Below are 26,053 nucleotides of genomic sequence, written 5' to 3' on the forward strand. Positions count from 1 at the left end.
TGAGGAAGAGGAGGCTGGCAGACTTGACCGGGCCCATCATTCCCAAGTGCCGGAGTGGCGTCTAGTGTGTGCGGGTGCCGACCACGCCTTTGAACTGGACGTGTTCTACTGATAGGCTGTGCTCTGCAGTGGAAACCGGAAGGCAAATGCCAGCACAAACCCTGTTGTGGTTCAGTTCTTTACGCACTAAGGTGTTAGGTTCGCTAGTGGTTGTAGTTGAAAATTTTATAAACTATGGTGAATGTGAAGTTTTTCTTTAGTCACAGAAGTTCAGTCCGGTTATTATTTAAAAACTAAAAAGCCCCCGAACTGGCAGACCTTACTGAAGACAATGTTAGAGCAGCAGTGACTTAACCGCAGGAGCCCAGTTTCGGTGACCTTGCTGTGTGGTGTTTCAGGTATATTTAAAATATGTAACATGAACAAACAGCACCCTCTTCCATGTGGTTTAAAAGCATTATAAAATATTTTATTACAAACTTGATCTTAGCTCTTTAGCAAACAGAACATATCATCATTCTTTATTAATTCTCCTTTAAATTTTAAGAACCTCAAGATTAAAGTTGCTAAATTGATTTCTGGATCAAGAACACAATTTTTTTCCCCTCAAGAAAGACAGAAAGACTGAAGCCACAGAGCTCTGCCAGGAATCAAAGAACATGAGATTCCTTAAGCTGGTTATGAGGAAATGATAGAAAAAGCTAATGGTGAAGTCTCAAATTTTAAAAACCATCTTTTTTTTTTTAAAACCAATTCCAGGCGACAAACATTTCCCTGGGTGTTCTTTATGAACATCTGGGATTTATTTACAATTTAATACTGGAGTCAGAAAGAAATTTTTCCTTATCGAATGCCAACCTTACGATGGATGTGAAAACCTATGGCCAAATACTTGAAAACACCTTTCTCTGTTGCACAGTGGGCCAATGCCTTATGTGAGGCACATCACTAGAGAGACAAATTTCTAGTCCATCATGGCTTATGCTTACAGACTTCAACTACCTATCGCATCACTTCTTAGACAAGTCACCGATGATCTCATGCCTGTAAATTAAGCCTCCAAAGGTCAGTGGTGAAGAAAATCTAGATATTTAAGAACTAGGAAACCTGGCCAAACCACCCAAGATGATTATTCTGAAAATGTAATTTTGGCATTTCTGCTGGATCCCTTAACATCACGTGCATCTCTTAGGATCCAGCAAAAATGTTAAGCCACACTGCCCTTGTGCCTTTTAATATACCACGGTGCCAGTTAAACTAGTATTTCTGTTGCTTGGGGAGTTATTTTCGTGAGTGATTCAGCAAATCTTATGATAAAGGACAAGCCAAAGAGCTGAAGAGCACAGACTAAGCTGCAGAGCACTGAGCAGAGAGGCTTTTGGCGAAAAAGGAAAAGTCTTGCACACGGAACTGTAATGATGGGACAGTACAGGGTAACCAGAGGTGGAGTCAGGGCCTCACCACTATGGAGGAGTGTCTACCGAGGCTGCAGATGGACCCAGGAGTGGCTCCGTGCTGCAGGAACGGCCAGCCCCACTCGGCTTCTCCTTGAAACACAATTGCAGCTGTATTCTGCATCAATGGAAACTGCAATATAATATTAAATCTGTTGGTCTAAGAATGGCCGTGCATGTGTTTCTTGGGACTTGTGGGCCAGGGACATGCGCCTGACATGGTGGCTAGAGGCTGGGAAACCACCACAGCAGTGCTGAATAACCTCATACAGAATGTCTTGTATTCTGAGGTGTTCACCTAAAAACTGCCCAAGTGTTAATGTCATCGAGCTAATGTGAATCTCTCAAAGAGAATACTTCAGAGCTAAGAGTGTGGGTGTTGGGGAAAGCAGATGAAATCTCTCACAGAAACCAAACCAATGAAACATGAAGGTAGACCACATCTTTAAGACCATCTCCTCCATCAGAGGAGCTGTTGGTCTAGACTAGGGGTGGCAAGTTTTTTTCTGTAAAGGGCCAGATAGTACAGGCACACCTTTTTTTGTTGTGCTTCGCAGATATTTCAGTTTTTACAAAATGAAGGTTTGTGGCAACCCTGCATTGTCAGATGATAGTTAGCATTTTTTAGCAATAAATTTTTTAAATTAGGTTATGCACATTGTTTTTTTAGACATAATGCTATTGCACACTTAATAGACTACAGTATAATGTAAGCATAGGTTTTATATGCACTAAGAAACCAAAAAATTCACGTGACTTACTTCATTGCGGTGGTTTGGAATTGAATCCACAACATCTCCAAGGTACGCCTGGAAATACTGCAGCTTTTGCAGGCCATAATGTCTCTCTTGTAAATACTTAATTCTGCCATAGGTCATATGTAAATGAATGGGTGTGGCTATTCCAATAAAATTTTATTTACAGAAGGAGGTGGGCCAAATGCCATAGTTTTCAGATCCTGGTCTAGTGCTCTGAGGCTAGCAGAGAAGACAGAAGGGTAGGGGTGGATGGCAGATTGACCTAAGGGGCCTGGTTCCGGGGAGTCCACTTCCAGGGCCACAGCTTTCACATTCTGCCATCAGGACAGACAGGTTTGCTGATAAGAAAAATGGCTACTCCCAGCCCTGCTGCATGGCACAGAAAGGGCATGACCTGGTCACCAGGCTCAAGGCTCTCTCCCTCAGCAGCTTTGGGATCCTACACAGCTCACCTTTTTCTGTGCTCTAGCATCTTCTGAGTCAGAATGTCTCCAGTAAGAGGTCAGCACCCAACTCCCTCTTCCCTCCTCTTGTGAAGGACAGGTGGCCAACATGGTGACCAGCTGGCCATGGTGGCTCTGGCAGCACTAGAGTTCCCTGTTTCTCTGCTGGAACAGCCCTAATATTCTCCAATACATGGTCGCCCCAAACCTAGCTCTGTGAAGGATTGGGGAAAGGCAGATGGGGCCGCTCATGGCCCATCCTCATCATCACCTGGCCTGGGCCCCGGGCTCGCAGGGAGTCGCCCCTGCTGTAAGAGCTCCCTGGGTGCGCGTAGCCGTCGGGCTGTACACTCGCATTCCTCTTTAAAGCTGCTCTGGGCTGGGCTTGCAGCCTGCCTGCTCCCTTTGTCTTGACACGTGACACAACAGGCTGTGAATCCTTGTCCTTGGCAGGCAGGGCAGGTCAAGACGAGCTGGCGGCACTGGGGAGTGGAGCACAGTTTATACTGGTCCCATGGGGCCCCACAGTATGAACATTCTGGGGAAGAAACAAAAGCCTTGTTATAAAGACACATGAGCACACACGTGTACACACAACAGACGTGTACACACACATACGTACCACATGCACACGCAGACGCAATTCTCCAGTTCCTAAATATAACCCTTAGCTCATCAGCATCTAATGTACCTTTTGGGTCTGAGGAAGGTTTCTAAATAGTGTAAGTCTCCTGTCTTCTAACAGACGAGGTTCCCCCACCCCCACCTTTTTGGGGGGAGGTTGCTTCTGGGAATTGTCTTCTGATTCCAGCATTCACTGACCCATTTTTCTTTTTCTCATTTAGAAAACAGGTAGTAACGTTTCTCTCTTTCATTCACTAGTCCAAAGCTGGCCAAGCACCCTTTGTTGAATGGTCTTTTTCCTTTAGATCATTCCCTTTTGCACTGGGAGACAACACGCCTGAATACAGATAATCCCACATTGACATTTGGCTTCTGCAGTCCACACTCCTCTTCCCCAGGCCTGAGGTTCTCCTGCTTTTGCCAGAGGACACTTGGCCACACAACTCCTAAAACTTATCTACTTTCTCGGCCCCTTTTCCCTGCTGACCTCCTATCACCATTGATAACATCATTCTTCAAGTCTCTTTACCTAGCTTATCTAAGCTACCTTTGGGCCCTCTCTCTCCCCTTTCTGCTCCATCTAGCTCCGTAAGAGATCTGAAGTTGCTTCCAATAAGACACAAATATAAGACCATTAAAATGAATAAAAAGATCAAGAAGAAAGGGGAGAGGAAATCAGACTCCCACCTTATTCATTATCTGAGTGTTAATTCAATCTCAGCCCCTGATCACAGGAGTTCTAGAAAATTCTGACAGCCACTAGGGTTGTCTGCCTGTGATCTTTCCCGTTCAAAATGGTGGCATCCAGGGGGAGGATCCATTTTTCTTAAGGATTATTTCCAGCCTTCTTTTACTGACTGCCCTCATCTGGTACCATATGTTAGTGTGGACTCCAAACTAGTCACAGCACAGGCTTCCTGTAGCCAGCCCTGCCTCCTGCCTTGGCCCTAGGCTCAGCTCCCCCTTGGAATGCCCCACCCACCACTCGAAAGTGCACACCACACGTGTCCACAGACGGTCTAATTAGGGGTTCTTTTACTTGTGCCGTGAATTTACTTGACAGTCTGGTGAAGACTATTCTGTCTTAGAAAAATGTTTTTACAATGCATAAAATAAAATACATAGGATCACAAAGGAAACCAATTATATAGAAATACAAAATAACGAAATATTCTTTAAAGTCTGGGATACAGTAAAATACTTGTTAACACATTCTATAACAAGACTTAGTGATGCGCCTAATAACTATTTCCATTTTGAAGCAATGATGAACATAAATGCTATTTTGAAATATTCACAGCAGCTGTAATATATGAAAATACTGTGATTTCTAGTGACAACAAAGTCACAGGTACATCTAATACTACTGATTTGCTGCTTACATTCATAATTGAAGGAAGTACTATATTTAGTGAGGGGTTATGAAACTAAAGATAAAATTATTTTCCATTCCAAATCCTGTCTGCTCCACTGCTGCATCTCCAACTCTGTTAGGAAATGGTGGTCCTACGTACTCCTTTTCCCTTGCTTTATTCTTCAAGTAATCAGTACTGGTCTGTCTTCCAGAAGGTTAATACAGAGGGTGTGCCTGATCATGAATGTAGGTTCTGAGTCTGTGCTGACCTACCTGACACTATGTCACTGTTGAAGGATAAGGCATAACGCTCATCAAAAACGAACAACTTCCCTTTGTAAAAACCATCAGGAAACTCCTCCAGGTACTTGTGGATGCCACCCTTGAGCTGGAACACTTCCTTGCACACTCCCTATGTGTGGAAACACAAGAGGAAATTTGAGGAGACTAGCAGAGACCAGTAGGAAGCTCCACAGAGGAGCAGCATGCGGTAGGAATGCCAAAATGGGGCTCCTGGCTCCCGCTGCGGGACAGTGAAGAACTGCTGACCAAGGGGGCAAGGAACCAACTGGCAGATCTTGCCTACTAGGGTGATGGGAGAGGACAGCAGTCAGGGCCTTCACTCTCTAGATCCTGGGAAGCCCAACTATTTTTGCTGCTCCCTAAATATAGGAAGACACCTGTTAGGACATGTAATGTTACTGAATTTGCTCTTCTCAGGATCAAGCAAAAGGATTAGGAAAAGGGAGATATCAACTAATCTTTCCCTTTTGTACTTGATGAGTCTCTAAGACTGTTGAGTGCTTTTCACATCTTGAGATTTAAGAACTTCAGATTTTATACTTAGAAACTCTATGCTGGGGAGAATAAATCCCTGGCTGGCTGGGTGTGGGAGAGGGAGTGAAGGTGGGGATTGGAAAGTTCCACACACGCTGTGGGTGAAGCCTTCTTCACTTCCATGCCTGCAGTGCCCTAAGGGTGGTGACTCACCTTGGCTTTGAGGTAGGCTGAACCCCGCTCACAACGGATGCCCCCAGTGCAATACATCAGCACCCTCTTCTCTTTGAAAAGTTCTAGATTTTCATCAACATAGCTAGGGAAGTAACTGAATTTCCTGATGTCTGGGGCTAAGCAGCCCTGGAACCGTCCCTACAATATAGGAGCAGCAGAAAGAAAATGATCAGAAAAACATACCTGGTAAGAACAAAGCTTCTTTCTGTGTCAAACACCACTCCCCACCCCTGCCTTGGCAAGGAAGCACTTGCTCCCTGCTGTTTTCATCCCACACGCTAGCCTTTCAAACTTCAAAATCTGGAACTTAGAAACAAGGCTGGTGGGCTGTGGGTCACCCAACCAGAGACCTCAGGGGAACTGGAGAGGCTGCCCAAAGCAAACTTGACAAGATCCTTGACACATGTCAGGGGTAGGCATATGGGAGCCAGAAAGTCCATTATGTGCCAAGATGTCTTTAATCCATATTTTCTTAGACTTTCCCACCAGATTCTGAGTTTGAAGTCTTGGGTTTTCTCTGATGCTGCTAGTAGTGGGAGGAGAGCCACTGACTCAGCCACAGGTGGGCGCACAGCATCCCCTTCAGAAACATGCTATGCTGTGGGAACTCAGTTCTGGTTCTTACTTACTATTTTGCTTTCATAGAAGTTTCTGCAGTCCAGTAGGATAGTATCACTTTCTTCTTGATTTGCCTGAGACAGAAACTTTTCTACTTCTTTATGAAATTCACCTGGGGATAAATGGATTCCTTAAACCAAACAAAAAAATCAGTTAAAACAAAACAAAAACAAAACCCAGTTACAACTGGCCCAGCCCGATGACTTCCATTTGCTTTGTTTCTCCCCACCTAAACCTTTCCTCTCATAATTACAATTACATCTGAAAATGACACTATCTGATGATCATAATGGAAGAATTTAGTAATTCCATGTATCCTCACTCTCCCTCCTCCTAAGATGAGCACTGTGGAGACCTGGCAGTTTAGAAACAGAGAATTTTGCATCCTCATACTTGGCCTAACCCAATAATAAAAGCCAGACAGAAGGGATATAAACTGCCATGTGGGTTTTCCGGTCCATGTTATGGCCAGTGTTCTACTGTCACTGTATGTGGAGGAGCCTGGGCATGTACATGCTTGACTACAGGCTTTATAAACTGTTCTATACCAACATCAAGTCCGAGGCTAAGAACCCTGGCACAGGCAGGTGTGAGCATATGGTTATGGAACAAAGTTGGAGTAAGTTTTTTAAAAATACAAAAGAGTAAGAAGAATGTGTCTAAGTTTGTGTGCATGAGTAAAAAAGAAAATGGTGGGAGGGGCTGACAGCAGGAATGAAATATGAGAAAGAAGGCAAGAGAGAGAAAAGGATGAAACGCTAGAAGAAGGAGGAGAGAAAGGAGATAAAGAAGATAAGTAACATACAAGGAGACTAAAAGGAAAGAACCTGTCCAGTGAGGCCCTCTGCCTCCTCTACTCTCTAGGATAGAAATACTCCTGTATCTTTAGGGTCCAGACATCTCAGTAGTTTGTGAGGAACTTCTGGTGAATTTGGCCACCATACATCATGTGGTGGTGGTGGGGGCGCTCTGGTCCTTGAGTCATGGTACCACTCATGATACAGCCTGACAGCTCCGCTCAGGGGTGAATCCCAACAACCTCCTGAAACTGCTGGGTACCCAGATCGGGCTGGAGACCCAGAGCACGGCCAAGGAATCTGGACTCCTACCTGCTTAACCTAGGACTGCAGGGAGAATGTAACAAGGCCGGATTTTATATAAGTTACTGTCACATAATTTACACAGCCAACAAAACAGTGGGGTGGAAAGGGAGGTTCAAAACTGTGATGAGAAGCATGGAAATCTGCTAAGACTTCTCCTTACAGGGAGCTGCAGGGAACCCAGCCTGTTCCTGCTGCTGCTATTAGTGTGGCTATTCTCCTGGCCCTGTGGAGGCCTGACCAGAGAGTGACTCACATGAAGTGCTTAAAAGAAGTGCCTCCAAACAACTTGGCTCAAATGAAAGCAGCAAAGCACTGCCTGGAGCCCACTCTCCCCTAAGCTCCGGAGCAAGGTCCTGTAGCGCCAACGAAGAGCTGTTTGTGGTCATCCTGCCTCCTGCCAAGGTAGGGACACTAAGCAGACACAGCCCTTTTTGGCCCTTTTCTCCTCATACATGAGTCTCTTTTCCCAGATGCTTGTATCTTACTCTCATTTCCCTCTGGTTTAACTCTTAGCCTTCTTTTTAAATATTTACAAGTTAAAAAAATGAACATAGAGCCAGCCAGACCTTTCTGTTTCCTGATGAAAGGGGACAATACTACCTATGAAGTAGACTTGGGGAAAAAAAAGGAAAGAAAGAAAAAAGGAAATCAAACCTGAACCTGATCAAGTCTCTAGACATGAGCTATCTAATATGGCAGCCACTAGCCACATGTGGCTAACAGGCACTTGAAATGTGGCTTGAAGTGTGCTGTAATAAGGGTGACAGAGATGCAGGATTTCAAGGACTTAGTATACAAAAAAAAGAGTAAAATATCTCATTAATAATTTTTTACACTGGATACAAGTTGAAATAATATTTTGGCTATATTCCATTAAATAAAGCATATTATTGAAATTAATTTCACTTGTTTCCTTTTACTTTTTAAAATGTGGCTACTAGAAAATGTAAAATTCCATTGTAGCTCACATTATATTCCTATTATACAGCACTATTATAAATCTAACTACAGTTCATAGGAAATACAGAGGACAGAGGAACATCCCATGGAGATGCAATCAGCATTATACTGATTGTGGGAAATGCTATAAGCAAAATGATCTAATTCCTTCAAAAAATAAACTGCAGGGGAAAATAAAAGATGGAAGTGAATCTCTAGCTTAAAAGGGACTTTAGGAGACATAGTGATCAATCACAATGAGTGGACCTTACTTGAATCCTGATAGAAACAAACTTAAAAAAGTGTGAGATAACTGGGAATTTTAACCACTGGCTGGATATTTGATAACATTAGGAAATTGCTGTTAAAATGTTTTAGATGTGATGATGGTTTTACAATCATTTATTTTTTAAAAAACCTTTATCTTTTAGAGATAATCTACTAAAATAGTTATGAATGAAATGACATGACATCAGGATTCTCTTCTAAATGATCCAGGATGGGAGAAGGGGGTGGGGATAGATCAAAGCTGGCCATGAGTTTATAACTGTTGAAGCTGCGGGAGAGGTACAAGGGAGTTCACTGTACTGTTTTCTCTATTTTTTTTAATGTTTGAAATTTTTCATAGTAAAAAGTAAAACAAAACCAAAAAACCCAGCCAAACAAATGTCTTTCAACCATCTACGGTACCCGTGAGGGAGGGGCAAAGAGAACATTCTAGAGCACTTGCAAACAAACTGCTTTGGTGTTGAAAGCCACTTGCTTCCTGTAGCAAAAAGCCTGTGTTTTATTCAGTTGATGAACTATTTACAAGTAATAATTACACTCTTTCCAAATTGTTATCTTTGGAAAGAAAACAACTTCTTGCCAAACCATCACCAAAAAGAATAACTAAGCCACGTCATTCTAAGTAGTGAGTCTCCAATCACCGGAGCACCAAAGAGAAGAACCAGTTTAAGCACTGAATGACCCAAGTGTTAGCCACCCCACAGATACTCTGAAGCGAGAACTCATCACAACTCTTGCTGATCAGAATGTCTAGCTTTCACATTTGTCTCTATATTAAGATTTGTCCCTATGAAGAAAAGGAAAATGCTTCTTCTTAAAGCAAGCATACCAGGCTTCTTATAGGAGATCCTACTGGGACTGATCCCCATGGGCACAATCTCTGCAAACACACCAACACGCAATTCTGGAAAACAGCAAGCTCCTCCTTTGCTGGTCTAGCCAATGAGAAACAAAACAGAATACAGTCTTTCTCTCCCATCTCCAGGTATAAGATACTTATTCAGTTAAATTATCTGGAACATTCTATGCTCTAACTCCCTTTTCCCACTGAAACAGTTGTTCCTAATTTAAGGTTTCTTAATACTTCAGCTTACCCTATTATTACACAACAGATATAATTCTTATATTTGGCACTTATTTATTGTGTATCTACCATGTGCAAAAATGTCAAATTGAAAAGGTGTTTCTATAGCAATAAGCATTTAACTATAAAACTGAAATACCACTGAGCAATTTCAACATGTAAGATTACATCCCAGCTTTTAAAGCTACAACCTTTTCTTTCCTTATCATCATCACCAGCACTAACACTAGCAAGGTATTCCCCACCACCTCTATCACCCATGATGCTAAAGCATGAAGTCACTCCAACAAAGCAGCTCTCTTGGGAGAGCAATAGCTTTATTCCCTGTGTGGTGTGAAGTGCAGATCTGATCCCACCAGGTTCACTAAACACGTAGTGATCCTGATACAGCCAGGTGGTCTCTCAAATGAACAAACACGGCTAAGTTTGAGAGTTTATAGAATATATAAGCTGTAACGTCCTTATTCTATAAAAAAGGAGACCAAGGCCCATGATCACGTGGTGACGTGGTGGACGAACTGGAACAAGCATGCTCCTTCTCCTGCACTGCCTCGGGACCTAGCAAGGAAAGGGTGTTCTGTCCAGCACTGCTTACTTCTTTATAGTGATCCTCTTCATAGCCTGGAGTGGGAAGAGGCACTGAAGCAGAAGCAAATGGCTCTCGATCCATTTTATGTTCAATTTCTCTTACCTTAAAATCGTCCTTACACAGATAATCCTTAAACAATGGGCAGGAAAGCATGACTTCTACATAGAGTCTGGTGGCCAATTTGCTTCCACCCACTGTCCCATTGATTCCTTCTGTAGCAATTCGAACCTGAGACACAAGACAGTGAGAGAAAGGGAATGCAGGCTGTTCTTAGCTCGGTTCAAATCTCTGCAGGGCAGAACAGGTTCGTATGTGTCAATGAGTTTAACAGGAAAAGCAGAAACATTGCTGTGGACACAAAAATGTTACCACACACAGGATGCTTGTAGTTTTCTAAAATGGCACACTGCCCATAGTCCAGACGAGGTACTCAGTTAACGTGTGCCAAACAAGAGAATGAAATGGATAGAACAACTGGAAAGTCCCATTTGCTATGGAGCTCCAGCTGTCCAGTGGCCAAAACTTAAATTCAGGTCAACAGATGTAGGATCAGGATTCAGCTTTGCCATTTACTTGCTAAGTGACCCTGAGAAAATTAATTCTCCTCTCTGAACCTCAATTTCTTCATCTTGATAAAACATGAAAAAGAATCAACAATGAAAAACTGCTGTCCTCAAGTCCTAAAGCACAGAACACATCTGAGGGCTGGGAATGCACATGAGCACATCTCTGCACAGTGTTGGAGGTAAAGCCCACCACTGCAAACCCACCCGTTGGAATACAAATTCCACAAGGAAGAGCTTGTGTCTCTTTTGTTCTTTGTTGCATAATCGGTGCCTAGAGTAGTACTTGCCACACAGTAGAATTTTAATATGTATTTGCTGAGCAAATGAATGTGTATCCAAATCTGAGGCTTTTTGGCTTCTCAAGCCCTCTATTCTCTTTGAAATGCTTCACTGGTTAGGGGACATTAAAGCCTGGGTTAAGGCCCCTGCCTTAAGAGGCAATCCTCTGGAGGGCCTGCAAAGTTACTTGTGCTGGTACCACAAAATCCTCTGGATAAGTTTAAAGATGGATCATCTCTAGACAGAGCTAGCTTTCTAGGGAAAAGTAAGAAAGTGCAACACTGTATATCATGGTATTCTCTGGAAAGACATGTAATTTAAGTCAGGGTCTTATATTGTTACCACTTCGTTATATATTGTTATTTATATAGCAATGATACCTACCAATGCATTAGAATTTGAAAAATTTTAAAAGCTCCCCTTTTATTAGGGCCTAGAGAAGATACTTCGTTTGTTGCCTCACTTGATTCAATTCTTTAGGGCATGGATATAAATGGGATTCATTTCACAAGCCAGGGCCAACTCACTAGTAGTGGCTCTCCAGAGTTCCATGATGAGCATTCTGAGTCACATCCAGGCTCCTTGAGAAAGAGGAGTGCAGTCTATTGAAGCCTGTTCTGGGCTGGGAGAGGAAAGTAGGAAGCATATGCCATCTCTGCTGTACAGACTACTGCACCTATTACCGACTCGTATTTTTTTAAGGGACAACATAGAAAAATAGAGCTGAACCAGCATAAGGGTCAGGAAATCTACCCTAAAACTGTCTCTGACGGGGGCAAATATGATGAAGAGGTACATACATCTGTGTACCTGTCTTCTAAGTAGGTCAGAAGACCCTTTCCTATGCTATTTTAATCTCAGAACCCAAATAAAAGACAAGCACAGGCACTCCCTAAATACCTGAGGCAGAGCAACCTCTAAACTCATGCACTAGACTTTCAACTTCTGTTGAAGGATTCTTCAACTGAAACCTTCAAAGTAGCTGCTAGGTGAGGAAGGCCTTATACCTCAGAGATGAAGAGCAATAGTTAGCATTTATTGAGTACCTAGTATGAGACAGGAACTTTACATTATACTCCTGGAAAGTAGATATCAAAATTCCCATTTGACAGAAAAGGAAACAGAAGCTTAAAGAAATCAAGTAACTTGCCCAAGGGCACAGAGTTGGTAGGTGGTAGATCTGGGATTCAAAACCATATCTTATTGGGTCCAAATCTTGCAATTTTTCCTTTCTAAAGCCTCTAATGCATCCCCTCAAATTTCTTGAGGCAGTAAGAAATGTATAGCAAAGGGATCAAAAGCTTCTTTCCATAATTCTAGAATTTTCAAGTTCTCCTCTTTCCCTACAAATGCCAACATTCTGCCAAATCTCCTACCAACACAAAACTTGAAAACTTGGCTGAAGCCTTAAAATTTAGAACTAAGATCCAGGCAGGTGCTGCCACCTTGTGGGCAGAGGCCCTCACTGCTAGGTCACCTTGGGCTGGGCCAAGAATAAAAATCGGCCCCAGACCAAGGAAACAAATTGATTTCCTATTTTGTAGGCTCAGGTTTACTGTGAGAGAATATCCATCCTTCAAGGTGTTCTCTAAATAGAGATGGTGATAAACGTATATACGCCACAAGTGTTTACTGAATTTTTTTTTTTTTTACAATGCGCCAGCAATTGTGCTAGGAATTGGGTCATAGTGGTTAAAAAATAAATAGTTTTTGCCCTTTGGGAGCTTACAGACTTAAGGAAGATCACAGATATTCAGACAAAAGTCACACACTGACAAGTGCTATGAAAAATCACTGCAAGAGGCAATGAAAAAGTGTATTTGGAAAACTGAATTTAGATTAAAGGTCAGGAAGGATGTCTTTCAGGAAGTGTCATTAAAATTGAGAACTGAAGATTGATTAAAAATTATGATAGGAGAACCCGAGTGGGTGTGGGAGAGTTCCTTGAAGAGAATTTTCTTACAAAAAGGCCCAAAGGCACCAAAAAAACTGAGGGCTCCAAGAAACTAAAAGGCTATTTTGCTGGAGTGTAATGAGTAAAGAATGGTATCAGATTAAGTGTAAAAGGCGTAAGGGGCCAAATAATCCAGGAAACTAAGGGCACGTTAAGGATTTGGGTTTTACTCTAAATGCACTGGATAGCTACTGAAAGATTGTGAGGAGGAAGGGAGGGAGATGATTTCATTTACCTTTTAAGATCATTCTGGCTGCTGTGTGGAAAATGATTAAGTGCAGGCAAGGATGGAAGAATGGAGAGTAGTCTGGAAGCTGCTGAAATGAACTAGGTAAGAGAGGGTGGGGCTTGGTTTAAGGTGGTGGAAGCAGAAGACAGAGTGAACGGAATCAAAGGATATTTTAGAGGCAGAAATGGCAGGACTTGGTGATGAACTGAATGAGGTAAAAGAAGCTTTCAGCCACTATCTATAAAACAACATGGGTATGAAAAATATCACTGACTGATCAAATAATTGCCTTAGGGAATTAAAACCTAGGACATGTGTGGGAAACATTAGGCCTAAGACAGTACAGCGTCATAACCAGAGGTGATCTCAGAGGGAATCTAGTTCACCTCCTTTTGATTTAAAATACATATATACACATATGTGTGTGTGTGTGTGTGTGTGTGTGTATGTATATATATATACACACATATATATATGTAATCATCGAGGATTTGAAAAAAAAATCCATAGTCCTATCACGTAGAGATAATCACAACTAACATTTTGATATTTACCACTCTCCATCTTTTTACATACACACTTGTGGTTTTGTTACAAACATACATTCATCCTTTTACTCAACATTCTCCAAATATTTACTGTCTGCTTATGTGCTAAGCCCCGTTCTAGCACTGACAATATATCAATTGATTAACAAAGTTCTGTACTCATGAAGCTTATATTCTACAAGGGAGATAGATTATAACAAATTAAACAAAGATTATACTCTCCAATAGTAGTACATTTTTTGAAATTCTTTGAGCAGAAGGGAATAGAAAGTGATGAGGTTTGGAGAGAGGAATGATGAGGTTTGGAGATTATACTCTCCAATAGTAGTAAACTTTTTGAAATTCTTTCAGCAGAAGGGAATAGAAAAGTTTGGAGAGAGACAGATGAGAATTCTCAGGAGATAACATTTGAGGGGAGATCTGAAGTGAGGAACAAGCCATGTGAAGATCTGGGGGAAAAAACATTCAAGAGGGAAAGGAAACAGCAAATGTCAAAACCACAAAATGGCAAAAGACTGACATGTTCTAAGAAAATTAGGAAGCAATATGATATCACACCTATATGTACAGTTCTATAAAATGTTTTTCCAGTTAATATATCAAGAACATTTCCCCATGCAAGGGGTCAGCAAATTATGCCTGCTTTTACATAGGTTTTACTGGAATATGGCCATATCTGTTCCTTTACATATTGTCTATGGTTGTTTTCATATTACGACACCAAGTTTGAGCAGCTTTTGTGCAAATCCTAAAATATTTACCATATGGCTCTTTAAGAAAAAGTTTGCTGATCCCTGGCCTATGCCTTTATGTAGTCTTATAAAACACCATTTTTTTTTAATTGAAGTATAGTTGATTTACAATGTTGTGTTAATTTCTGCTATACAGCAAAGTGATTTAGTTATACATACATATACATTCATTTTTTAAATATTTTTTTCCATTATGGTTTATCATAGGATACTGATTATAGTTCTCTGTGTTATACAGAACGTTATTGTTTATCCATTCCATATATAATAGCTTACATCTGCTAACCCCAAACTCCCACTCCATGCCTCCCCCAATCCCCTCCCCGTTGGCAACCACGTCTGTTCTCTATGTCTGTGAGTCTGTTTCTGTTTTGTAGATAGGTTCAGCTGTGTCATATTTAGATTCCACATATAAATGAAATACGGTATTTGTCTTTCTGACTTACTTCACTTAGTATGATAATCTCTAGTTGCATCCACATTGCTGCAAGTGGCATTATTTTGTTCTTTTTTATGACTGAGTAGTATTCCTTTGTATATATGTACCACATTTTCTTTATCCATTCATCTGTTGATGGACATTTAGGTTGTTTCCATGTCTTGGCTATTGTGAACAGTGCTGCTATGAACATCGGGGTGTATCTTTTTGGATTCGGGTTTTGTCTGGATATATGCCCAGGAGTAGGACTGCAGGATCCTATGGTAGGTCTATTTTTAATTTTCTGAGGAACCTCCATACTGTTTTCCATAGTGGCTGTACCAACTTACACTCCCACCAACAGAAAACATCATGTTAATAGCTATTTAGTATTCCACTTAAATGCCTAGCAGGAATTTGCTAATTTCTAAGAACCCAACTGGTGAGGCCTTCAAGCACAGCCTCTGCAAACTAAGTTGGAGGCAAGATGAGTCCAGTGAAGGATAGGGTGTGGGAGAAGGTGTTACCTTGCCCGTGAGGTGCAGGTGCTGACACAGAGCTGTCTGCCAGGCACAGATCCAATCAGGATCCTCCAGGTCACAGTAGCAGTAATAAAGTAGCACCTCCCCTTCACCATTGCTGTGGCCACTATAAAAAGAAAACCACAGGGGAAAAAGCATTTGAGTCACTGGCATAAGGAAAACACAATTCATAAGTATACCCAGGCAGACTCAGAAGAAAGGCCTAATGGAGCAACTCATGCCTGCCTTTGCTCCTAACTATCATTCTCCCCCTGAAATGAGAAGCAATTCCTGTCTGTATTTGCTCTAAAGAAGACAATACCTGCACTGAACTCCTTCCTTTATAAACAAGTGAGCTTACTTTGATTTCCTTGTTTAATCATCATATCCATGAGATAGGTATTAATAACCCCTTTTCATAAGACAGCTGGAAATTTTAATCCATTCTGGCTTATATTCTAACACAAGGCAGTATCTGTTTTGAATCTCTCTCTGTACAAAAAGGTTTCATTTCCATTTTTTCATGTAATCCTGTTACCCATGAGACAGGTTATTATCATCCCCATTTTATAGCTGAATAAACTGAGCCCAACTCATCCCAGGTGAGACAGCTACAAAGTGACAGTCAGGACTGGAACACCAGTCTTCTGACACTAGAACCCACACTCTTTCTACTGCACTGTGCTGACTTAAACTAACTAGTTATGGGACCTGGGCAGGTGTCTTATCATCCCTGAGCCTTGATTTCCTCATCTGTAAAACTGGAGGACTGAAATAAACTGCATTTCTCAAAGTGTGCTCTGAAGCTGTTCTATGAAATCACATGTCTGAGAAATCCTGCAGATAATATCTCCCCTTTGAGAGTCACAGTGAAAGCCCCTCATTTATTGAAGGCTCTGGGCAGTCCTGCAAAAAAGAACATTTTAACCTAATGCTTCCCAAACTTAATTGTCTTTAGCATCTCTTTTCAACACCTGATAGCATCCTCCAGAGCTAGTGTTGTACAGACATATTTTAGAGAATGATATAACAGATGATAATTAAGGTCCCATCCAGCTCTGGAATCTGTGACTGTCTCCTCAGTGCCCTCTTCATATTTCAGGGCCGAGTCTCCAAAACCTGCTTATCTATTTCAGAGCCTATCTATTTCCGGTTCTCTAAATTCCTGTAATGAATTACTGTCTGAGCCATACAACTGTAAGTGATAATTATATAGCCTGTCTCGTACCATCTGCTAAATGTTTCATGTATCCTTTTCTTTGTCTTTCTAACTAAAAAGCAGGGCCATGCAGAAATGAAGAGACCACATTTGTATAGCACTTTATAGTTCACAAGTGCTCTTACCATCATCATTTTATACAATTCATATAGCAATTCTGTGAGGTAGGCAGAGCAGGCATTATTATTCCAGTTTAGAGGCGAGAACGTAAAGGTACAAAGAATTTTAGTGACTAGCTCAAGTCTGACTCCAAGTTCAATTCTCTTTCTAACTTTCTCTTCCTCTTTCTGATAAACAAAGGGAACTGGCATAACACGGGTGACAAAAATGTATCAAATTTGGGCATTTTCTATTCACCAAATAGTTTAGGAATTGCTTAAAATCAGAAATCTGTCCTCTAGAATTATGTAATATTATGATTTGGTGAGGTTTTCAAAGGCAGATTTAAACTTCTAATCCTATGCCTCAGTTCTAAAACTTAACATAGGGACTTCCCTGGTGGCACAGTGGTTCAGAATCCACCTGCCAATGCAGGGGACACGGGCTCAAGCCCTGGTCCGGGAAGATCCCACATGCCGCGGAACAACTAATCCCATGCACCACAACTACTGAGCCTGTGCCCTAGAGCCTGCACACCGTAACTACTGAGCCCGCATGCTGCAACTACTGAAGCCCATATACCTAGAGCCCATGCTCCGCAACAAGAGAAGCCAGCGCAGTGAGAAGCCCATGCACCGCAATGAAGAGTAGCCCCCGCTCGCCGCAACTAGAGAGAAAGCCCGTGCACAGCAACAAAGACCCAACACAGCCAAAGATAAATTTTTAAAAAAAAATAATAAAATAAAATAAAACTTAACATACTTTATAAAACATATTCAGCTCAGAAAACCACATTTGGCAACAAAACCCCCTTTTTAAGTTCTGACATTATTCAGGGTACAGGAATCATCAACATTTCTGGGCCTTCTGATTTCTCTTTGAAAAAAATACAATTTTCTGTTCCTTACCTCTGCCTAGAGAAGATAAGATGTAGGATGGCTTCTGAGAAACCTGGAGAACACTGTAAGCTGTGCGGGTATATGCTACCACATAGGCTATGGTCTTCTATTATACATAGAACATGTTTATCGGCCTAGTTTAGGCAGTAGAGAAATTCTGTGCCTTAAGGATTTGCCATTTTAGTGGATGGGTGGTATCTCACTGTGACTGGAAAAACATTTTTTAAATTAAACGAAAGGTATAGAATGAAATTCTTACCTTAACAGCTCATCAGGGCTAAAGCAGCTTATATCAGGGAGCCAAGCAGACACTTCATGGTTATGCGTAAGGTCTTCTTTGAAAGGGTTTCTTTTGTTTGCAGACTTAAGAGTCTTTGAGGTGCTTGATGTCACAGTCAGCTGCTTTAAAACAGAAGCAGTCTCACGGTAAATCTCATCAGCATGTTGTGTTGCCACATGTCTGTGGATGCTGGTCTGGTCTGTGAATAGTTGCTGACAGCATTTCCACCATTTTTCTTTATACTCAGAAGGAGGTGCTGGAAGTTCTTTAGTTTTGACAAAAAGGGCAAATGCCTACAATTAAATTTCAAATATGTCACTGTTAAATAACCTTAGGTTTCAGGCTAGAATGAAAGTCTCAGTGAAATCCCTTATCTTTCCTCAGGGATTTCTAGTTTTACGTCCTACTGTTCTATAGAAGAACTTCCCGAGAGACTGAACTTCCTCCAAAAAGGAAATGGTCAAGGAAATTATGGAGTATACTTACTATGGAATATTAAGCAGCCAGTTTTAAATTACATGGGAAAATATAATATTAAATGAAAAAAACTGGATAAAATTTGCTTATACAATGTAATCTCAACTACATTAAAAAGTACATTTTAAAAGACTGGAAAGACTACCAAAATGTTTTGATTTGTATAAAGAGGATTTAGGCTAATTGTTAAAAAAAATTTAAACAGAAGAGAAAATTATGGATGCACCATAACTCCTTTAACCAATTCTAAATGAGCGAGCTTTTTTTGTTTCCAATATTTGCAGTTATAAACAATGGTGAATGAACATGCCATGCACATATCTTTCCATACGTCTTTAACCATCTACTTAGAATAACTATTTAGAAGAAAGTTTTGGAGGTGAAGAAGCATAAAATTTTAAACTGTGAGAAATAGTGACTACCTGGAAAATCATACCAATTTATACACTCACCAGCAATGCATGAGGGTTCCATTTTATCCACAGCATTTTTATCAGTATTTAATTTTTGTCAGTATTTTTAATATTGACCCAAATAAAAGGCAAAAGAAATATCCTGTTTTTATTTGTGTATCTTTGATTTAAGGTTGAATATTTTTTCATATTGATTTGATGTTCTTTTCTAGCTTACCTGTTAATACCTGTTGCCTATTTTTCTACTGTGGTATTTATCTTATCTTCTTACTGATTTGTAAGTGGTTTTAGTGACCTTTTGTTCATCATAGTTATCCAAATTTGTTTCCCAGCTTGTCATTCATTTTCAACTTTGTTTATGGTGTTTTTTGATGTATAAATGTAAGTTAAATGGTATCTATGATTATCAGCCTTTTTTCAAGGCTGAAAAAAATGGAAAGGTATTTTTACATATATATATGTATCTATATATATTTTAAACAATTTTCTTAATGCATCTGAAGACTGTAGTACAGCACCCAAAATTGGGCACTCTGAAGAATAACAATTATAAATATGGAGCATCACTTTTGGACCTTCCTCAGTCTGTACACAACCTTATCTGGACTGTCCCAGACTGAATCAGGATGGGGTCGTCTGAAATTACACTGGAGGGCATTTTTTAGCCTCTCCTGCAGTTAATCCTTCTGTATAGGCAAAAAAGGGAGAGAGAGAGAGATGGTGTGTATGTCAACTTAAGTGTTTCTTTGTATTATACTTAGAACTAAGGTGTATGCATCCAAGGCCTCATTATCATCGAGGCCTCAAAAAGTCATGGTCCTTAAAGAAATACTATATAAAATCTGAATTTTTTCCTTCTTTCCTCCTTCCTTTGTCAAAAAGCCATCAGGCAGGCCTGAGCAAGATGGGAGGCCCAGTGTAAACGTGGCCTGCTGCTGGTCTTTTAGGGCCTCGGGAACAAAGCACCGAGGATCCAGCAGCAGCTAGGGCCCGTGTGAGGTCTGTTCAAGAGAGATGCAGGCCAGGGCTTCCCTGGTGGCGCAGCGGTTAAGAATCCGCCTGCCAATGCAGGGAACACGGGTTCAAGCCCTGGTCCGGGAAGACCCCACATGCCACAGAGCAACTAAGTCCGTGTGCCACAAATACTGAGCCTGCGCTCTAGAGCCCACAAGCCACAACTACTGAAGCCCACGTGCCTAGAGCCCGTGCTCCGCAACAAGAGAAGCCACCGCAATGAGAAGCCCACGCACCGCAACGAAGAGTAGCCCTTGCTCGCTGAAACTAGAGAAAGCGTGTGCACGGCAGCGAAGACCCAATGCAGCCAAAAATAAAATAAATAAATTTTTTAAAACAGAGAGAGAGACAAATTACTTCTCTAAAAAAAAAAGAAAGAGAGAGATGCAGGCCAGAGCTAGGAAGGCAGCTCAGAGGTGGGTGAGGCCTGTGTGGGGAAGGCAGGCCCTGGTGGAGGAGGCAGCTTGGCAGAGTGGGAAGACTGCATACAGGGAATAAGCAAGTAAGTCAATATATTGGGACTAAATGGAGCTAGGTTCTCCACCCATATGAAAAGGAGAGAGAGCGAGTTCCCTGGCGGTCCAGTGGTTAGGACTCCACGCTTTCACTGCCGCAGGCATGGGTTCAGTTCCTGGTTAGGGAACTAAGATCCCGCAAGCTGCACAGTGCAGCCAAAAAAAAAACTGGAGAGAGAATAAACCTTGTGATGTTGGAACGGAACTGAAAGTATGGTATGAACTCATTTGATTTACAGTGATATAAAAGTAAATATAAAAGTATGTGTATGATACATATGGATGTATGTATATTCATCTCTCTATATTCCTAGCTCCGTCCACCAGAGGTCCTGGGAGAAGCAGTGAGCTCACCTAGCCCCCAGGTTTTGGTTTTTGACAATTCTCCACTAGAAAGAACCAGGGCTCCTTGAAGAAATGTCTGACTCCAGGGATAAGACAGGGAAAATACAAATGACCCTGAAACATCTTGTTGAATTAGAAAGTAAGGAAATGCTCAAAGAATGATGAGGGCAAGTCAAAAAGACATAGATACTAGCTTGAAGGGGCTCCCAGCCAAATCTGAGATAATCTGAGCATCAAAATAAATAATTATAGTAATGGATTATAGCCCACTGAATAAAACAGAATTCTTGAATACACACTGATACAAATAAATTGGGAGGAAAGAAAGCTCTTCCTTACAGAAGAATGCCAAGTAAGAAATCTAGAAGGAATGAAGCAATTAGAAAATCACCATTTAGAAACCATCACAGTAATAATTCAGCAAAGAAACATCAATGGATCTAAAACTAGTAGATGAAAGTTGGTTGAGGAACAGGCTATTTACATAGTCTCAGAGTATTTCCCCCCAAATACTGAATAATTAAAAGGGAAAAAATAATTTTATAGCAAAGAAATCCGACAGGCACTTCCTTAATCAAGTACCCAAAATTAACATTGCCAGTAATGGGACAAATTGGCACTGTGACTGCATGACAGAACGCAGCCAGATGAACACAGCGTCTTTTGTGGGGCAGTCTTATTAACAAAGCCATAACTTGAATCTAATCACAAGGAAACATGAGTGAAAATCATGAGACGTTCTACACCATAACTCATCTGTAATCTTCAAAAATGTCACAGTCATGATTTCAGGGAAAAAAATGAGAAAGTGGTCCAGATTGAACACTTATGAGACATAACAACTAAAGGTAACATGTGACCTTAGAGTGGATATGTAAAAGCCATTTGAGGCAACTGATTAAACATGAATGGAGCTGCTGGGCAGAGGGGAGTTGGGGGTCCTCTGTACAATTCTGGCAACCTTTCTATAAGTTTGAAATTATTGCAAAGTAACTTAAAAAAAAAACCTTTCTGTACCCTTTGGGTTTCATTTTCAAGGAAATCTGTGTGAGATGAGGGTAGAAGGATGCTAGATAGGACGTTATAAGCAGAGACATCTATTCTTCATTGACATGGAGCCAATATAAGATGATTTTGCAAAAGAGGGACAACAGATTGGAGGTAAGAAAACTAAGTCTCAATTGCACTTCCTCAGTCAAGTCATTTTCCTTTGAGCTTCAGCAGGTTTAGTCAATGATCCCTAAAAAAAGAATAAATGGCATAGAAGAATAGCATCCATACCACCCCTGTAACCCAATCCTCAGTAAGCCTGCAGCATTCTGGGCTGCTCTGTTCCTTCTCCCAACCAACGGAGCCCTGCCAGCTGGACTGGATCAGGAGTCTTAGACAGCAGTTGCCCTAATGCCTGTCTGTTCTCCTTATGACTAGGTTTCCTGGGTTCCTGGGATTCTTCCCATACCCTAGGTAGGAAAAGGAATCCAGCCCGTCTGTCTAGGATCTGTCCTCAAGTACTCCACCATAAATAAGTGTTCCAGAGCCACACCTTGCCTATGATTCTCCTTTGCTTGACACTGAACTAAGATTACTGGCTAATGGCTCTGACTAGACCTTACCTTGAACATGGCATCAGTCTAGTGTCTCACTAGCCCTCCACTCCCTGGAGGAAAACCTTGATGAGCTACTTCTAGGTATATCTACATTAACTATACCTACATGATCCTGAAACATCAACAGCAATTTTACCTTTTTCTTTGCAAATGAGTATTTCTTCTTTGTACTGACATCTAACTCTGCTTTGATACTGCTACTGGGATTGATAAGACTTGTGTCTTTCAAATCCAGGTCTGAAAACCTTAAAACACAGGCCTCCAGGTCATCTCCTTGGTCTGGTGAAGTGGAAGAAGGCATCTGGTTTGGTTCCAGCAGTGAGGCAGACTCCTTTCAGTTAACTATCTCCTAGGAAGTAAGCAAGGGAAAAACAACAACGTCCAAGTCTTTGATTACTACTTGAAGTAAACTTGAAGCTAATCAATCATGCAAATGAGCATGGGTCCAAGTAGCTCAAGCTATCCATCCATTCATTTACTCGTTCATCCAAGAAGTATTTATTTAGCACCAATTCTATGCCCAGCACTGTTCGAGGCCCTGGAGATATAGCAGTGAATGAAGCAGAAAAAATCTCTGCCTTCTTAGACCTCACTTTCCAGTGGGGAGAGAGAGAAGGTAAACAAATGAATAAATTGTTTTTAAAAAATAGTCAGATGGTAAAAAGGGCTATGATGACAACTAAGCAAAGTAAGGAGACAGAGTCACCAACGGGTTCTTTAAAACTCAGAGGGTAGGTAAAGTCTTTCTGAGGCAGTAGCATTTCAGCAGAAACCTGAATTAGAGGGCAAGCCATGCAAACATTTAGGGGAAAAGATACCAAAAAAGCACCAGGTGCAACCAAAATCAACCAAGCTTCCTGTTAGTACCTTCAATTATAAATGTTTTGTTCTTTTTTGTCCCCTAATTTTTGAGCTGGGCAAATTCCCTTACTTAGAAGAAATAACTACCAAAAGAGCCTCATTTTAATGAGCCAGAAGAAATATACAAACTGCTACTGTGGCCAAATCTTGTCAAAATGGACACAGTACAACCAACATGGTGTTTTTTGGTAAAGCAAATGTTACAAGTGACAAATGTGAAGAACATGAAAGACTGGGGAAAGCATGGGCTTTGGATTGTGGTGCAGCTGGGTGCAAGTGTGTGAACCTGGGCAGGATATTTAACTTTTCTGAGTTCTAATTCCCAAATGTGTAAAATAGAGATGACAGTATCTACCTTGCAGGACTATAGTGAGGACTGGAAAGGACTATGTAGCCTTTGACACATATGTAGTTCCCCTACCACTCTAGGCTCATCTAAGACAACACTCTCCCTCATGTATCCTATTCTGGCCATGCTGGACTTCGCCTAGTTCTGCAAACGAGCCCTGCTCTCTCTTGCCTCAGGGTCTCCACACATGCCTTTCACACCACCCCAAAATGACCTCCCCTCACTCTAAACCCTCTTTCAGTTCTCACTTTAACTTATTTATATATTCTTAATTATTATTTGTGGGGACTTTGCTATGTGCCTGACAGATAAAAATAGTGATGCAGATGCAGGTCTTAATGAAACTGTTAAGGTCCTTGTTAACTTGGAGCTTATGTTATAGTAAGAGAAGAGACACTACGTAAACAAAAAAACATGAAAATATCAGTGATAAGAGCTACTGCTTCTCAGTTTTCTTTGTTGCGGATCCTCCTTATCATCTCAACCTCTAAATGTTCAATCACTCTAATTACACTCACCTTTGAGGTGATCTTCATCTAGTCCCAGGGACTTATAAACTATATTTACTTCAGAATAATTGGGCAAGGGGAGATAATATAGGTAAAAGTAGATGGGACATTAGTTGGTAATTGCTGAAGCTGGTTGATAAAGTCCATGGGGGTTCATTATATAAATTCCTCTACTTCTGTAAATGTTTGAAGCTTCCATGAAAAAATTAAAAATGGAAACAATCGTAAAGGAAATTTTATGTTTAAAACACTATACGCTAGATGACTCCAAATTTATATCTCCAGGCCAGGCCTCTCCCCTGAACTCCAAATTCATATAACCAATGTCTACTGGATGGCTTCAGCTGGAAGGCTAGGAGGCTGTTCAAATGCAACTGTTAAAACCAAACTCTTAACTTTCTCTTCCTCAGTCTTCCTTACCTCAGTAAACAATTCCATTCTTCCTGTTACTGAGGCAAAAAAACTTTGGGATTCTCATCTCCTTACTCTTTCAGACTATTGAAAAGCCTATCAATTCTGCTTTTGAAATACAATGACATCAGACCACACTGCACCACCTTCACTACCAACCTCATTCAAGCCATCATTTCTTGACTGAATTACTGCAGTTGCCTAACTGCCCTGCTCCTGTAGAAGCCACACAGGTAACTATTAAAAAATAAGTCAGATCGCCCTCCAAAGGCTTCTAAATTGTACTCAGATAAAAGTCCAAAGTCCTTACAAAGCCCCTCCACCACCTCCCTAATATTATCTTCTCCCACTTTTGCTCACTACCTCTGATTGCACTGTTTGCTGGTTCCTGAATGGGTCATCAGCACTGAGAAAGCAGGGGTTTTCCTTTGTTCACCTCTGCATCCTCAGCGTCTAGAACACTGCTTGGCACACAATAAATATAACATATTTGTCAAATTAAATAAAGAGTGATTGGGTGGCCAGGGAAGCCTTCACCAAGGGCCTGATGTTTGAGCTGAGACCGAAATGACAAGGAGCCATCCATGCAGACTTAGGAGCAGAGATATTAAGACAAAGGAAATAATAAGTATAAATTCCTCAAGTGACTTACTGGAGGTACAGAAAGAAAGAGGGGTTGGAATACAGTGATGAGAGAGTAGAACCCTGTAGGAGAGGTTATGGAGTTTTTTTGCCACGGAAAGCTGTAAACAAAGGAATAACGTGATCTGCTTCTGGATCAGTTCGGAAAGTAGAGTCGGCAGGGTCTACCGATAGATTGTTCCGTAGGAACAATCCTACCTACATTTTTGGATTAAGCAATAGAATGGATGGTGCCATTTACTGAAATGGGTAAGACGGAAGGAGGAATAAGTTAGGCCAGGAGAGTGAGACATAAGTTCCATTTCAGACGTGTGAAATTTCAGATGGCCATGGACAAGGCAGTTGGATAAGCAGCTGTGGTGCTCATCAGAGATGTCAGGGCGGGAGATATTCACGTACACGTATGGAGATATCCAATAACTACTGAAAATATTACTAAAGCAATCACCCGTTCCTTCCTAAACAACTCGGAGGCGCGAGAGGTCAGATGACGGCCAGAGGGTAGCCCCGGAGTAGCAAGCTCACACTAGGGAGGGTCTTTCTGTCCCCGGGGCGGCTAGAGCGGCGCTGCCTCCCACCCGGGCCCCACCCCGCGCGCCGGGCCAGGCCCAATCTCTCCGCCCAGCTTTCCCAAGCCTGCAAAGGCCCGGAAGTGGGAGAAGGATGAGCACGTACCCGCCTGTCCTGATCCTTTCTTAAATCTTTCTTCACGGAAAGGTCTCCGCCTAGCAACTGTCACCGCTCACTGCCCTCGCATCTCCAGCCCCAGCCTGTGTTTAAGTAGGAAGGAACGCCGGGGACCTCACCTAACTCCGGAAGTCTAGGCCGTTAGCGAAAGGGCCGCCGGGAAAACCTCCGAGAGGCCCAGGCGTGGGAGGGGC

General features: G+C 41.5%; 2 protein-coding genes and 1 long non-coding RNA gene across 11 annotated transcripts in view; 1 reads left to right on the top strand and 2 right to left on the bottom strand.

Moving 5' to 3' along the window:
* Positions 1-8,654, top strand: part of TMOD1 (tropomodulin 1) — an 88,202-nt gene extending 79,548 nt beyond the window's left edge. For 3 of the 4 annotated variants that reach the window (XM_049711150.1, XM_049711151.1, XM_049711149.1), the window contains one exon: positions 7,528-8,654. In XM_049711150.1, the coding sequence (XP_049567107.1) occupies positions 7,528-7,613 (86 nt within the window). In that variant the 3' untranslated portion in view covers positions 7,614-8,654. Of the gene's footprint in view, positions 1,626-7,527 lie in introns of those variants that run through there. The other variant, XM_033431175.2, reaches the window with a different exon arrangement.
* The window catches only part of LOC125964736 (uncharacterized), a 169,158-nt gene that overhangs the window by 13,564 nt on the left and 129,541 nt on the right, over positions 1-26,053 (bottom strand). The gene's annotated exons all lie outside the window — the stretch shown is intronic.
* TSTD2 (thiosulfate sulfurtransferase like domain containing 2) lies at positions 443-25,987 on the bottom strand. 6 transcript variants are annotated; one of them, XM_033431167.2, is made up of 11 exons: positions 25,848-25,987; positions 22,537-22,749; positions 18,009-18,322; positions 15,539-15,659; positions 10,272-10,493; positions 9,422-9,527; positions 6,274-6,392; positions 5,624-5,782; positions 4,907-5,045; positions 2,927-3,193; positions 443-1,587 (listed from the first exon to the last, which is right to left on the bottom strand). In XM_033431167.2, exons 2-11 carry the CDS (start codon positions 22,699-22,701, stop codon positions 1,478-1,480), a joined length of 1,722 nt encoding a protein of 573 aa, XP_033287058.1. In that variant the 5' UTR covers positions 22,702-22,749; positions 25,848-25,987; the 3' UTR covers positions 443-1,477. The 6 variants fall into 6 exon arrangements, with proteins under 6 accessions (XP_033287058.1, XP_033287060.1, XP_033287063.1 ...); XM_033431169.2 differs by lacking the exon at positions 25,848-25,987 and having other exon boundaries at positions 6,274-6,374; XM_033431172.2 differs by lacking the exon at positions 25,848-25,987 and having other exon boundaries at positions 6,274-6,374; positions 10,368-10,493; positions 22,537-22,747.

Source organism: Orcinus orca, chromosome 6 (genome assembly GCF_937001465.1).
Source record: "Orcinus orca chromosome 6, mOrcOrc1.1, whole genome shotgun sequence".
In the NCBI taxonomy this organism is placed as follows: domain Eukaryota; kingdom Metazoa; phylum Chordata; class Mammalia; order Artiodactyla; family Delphinidae; genus Orcinus; species Orcinus orca.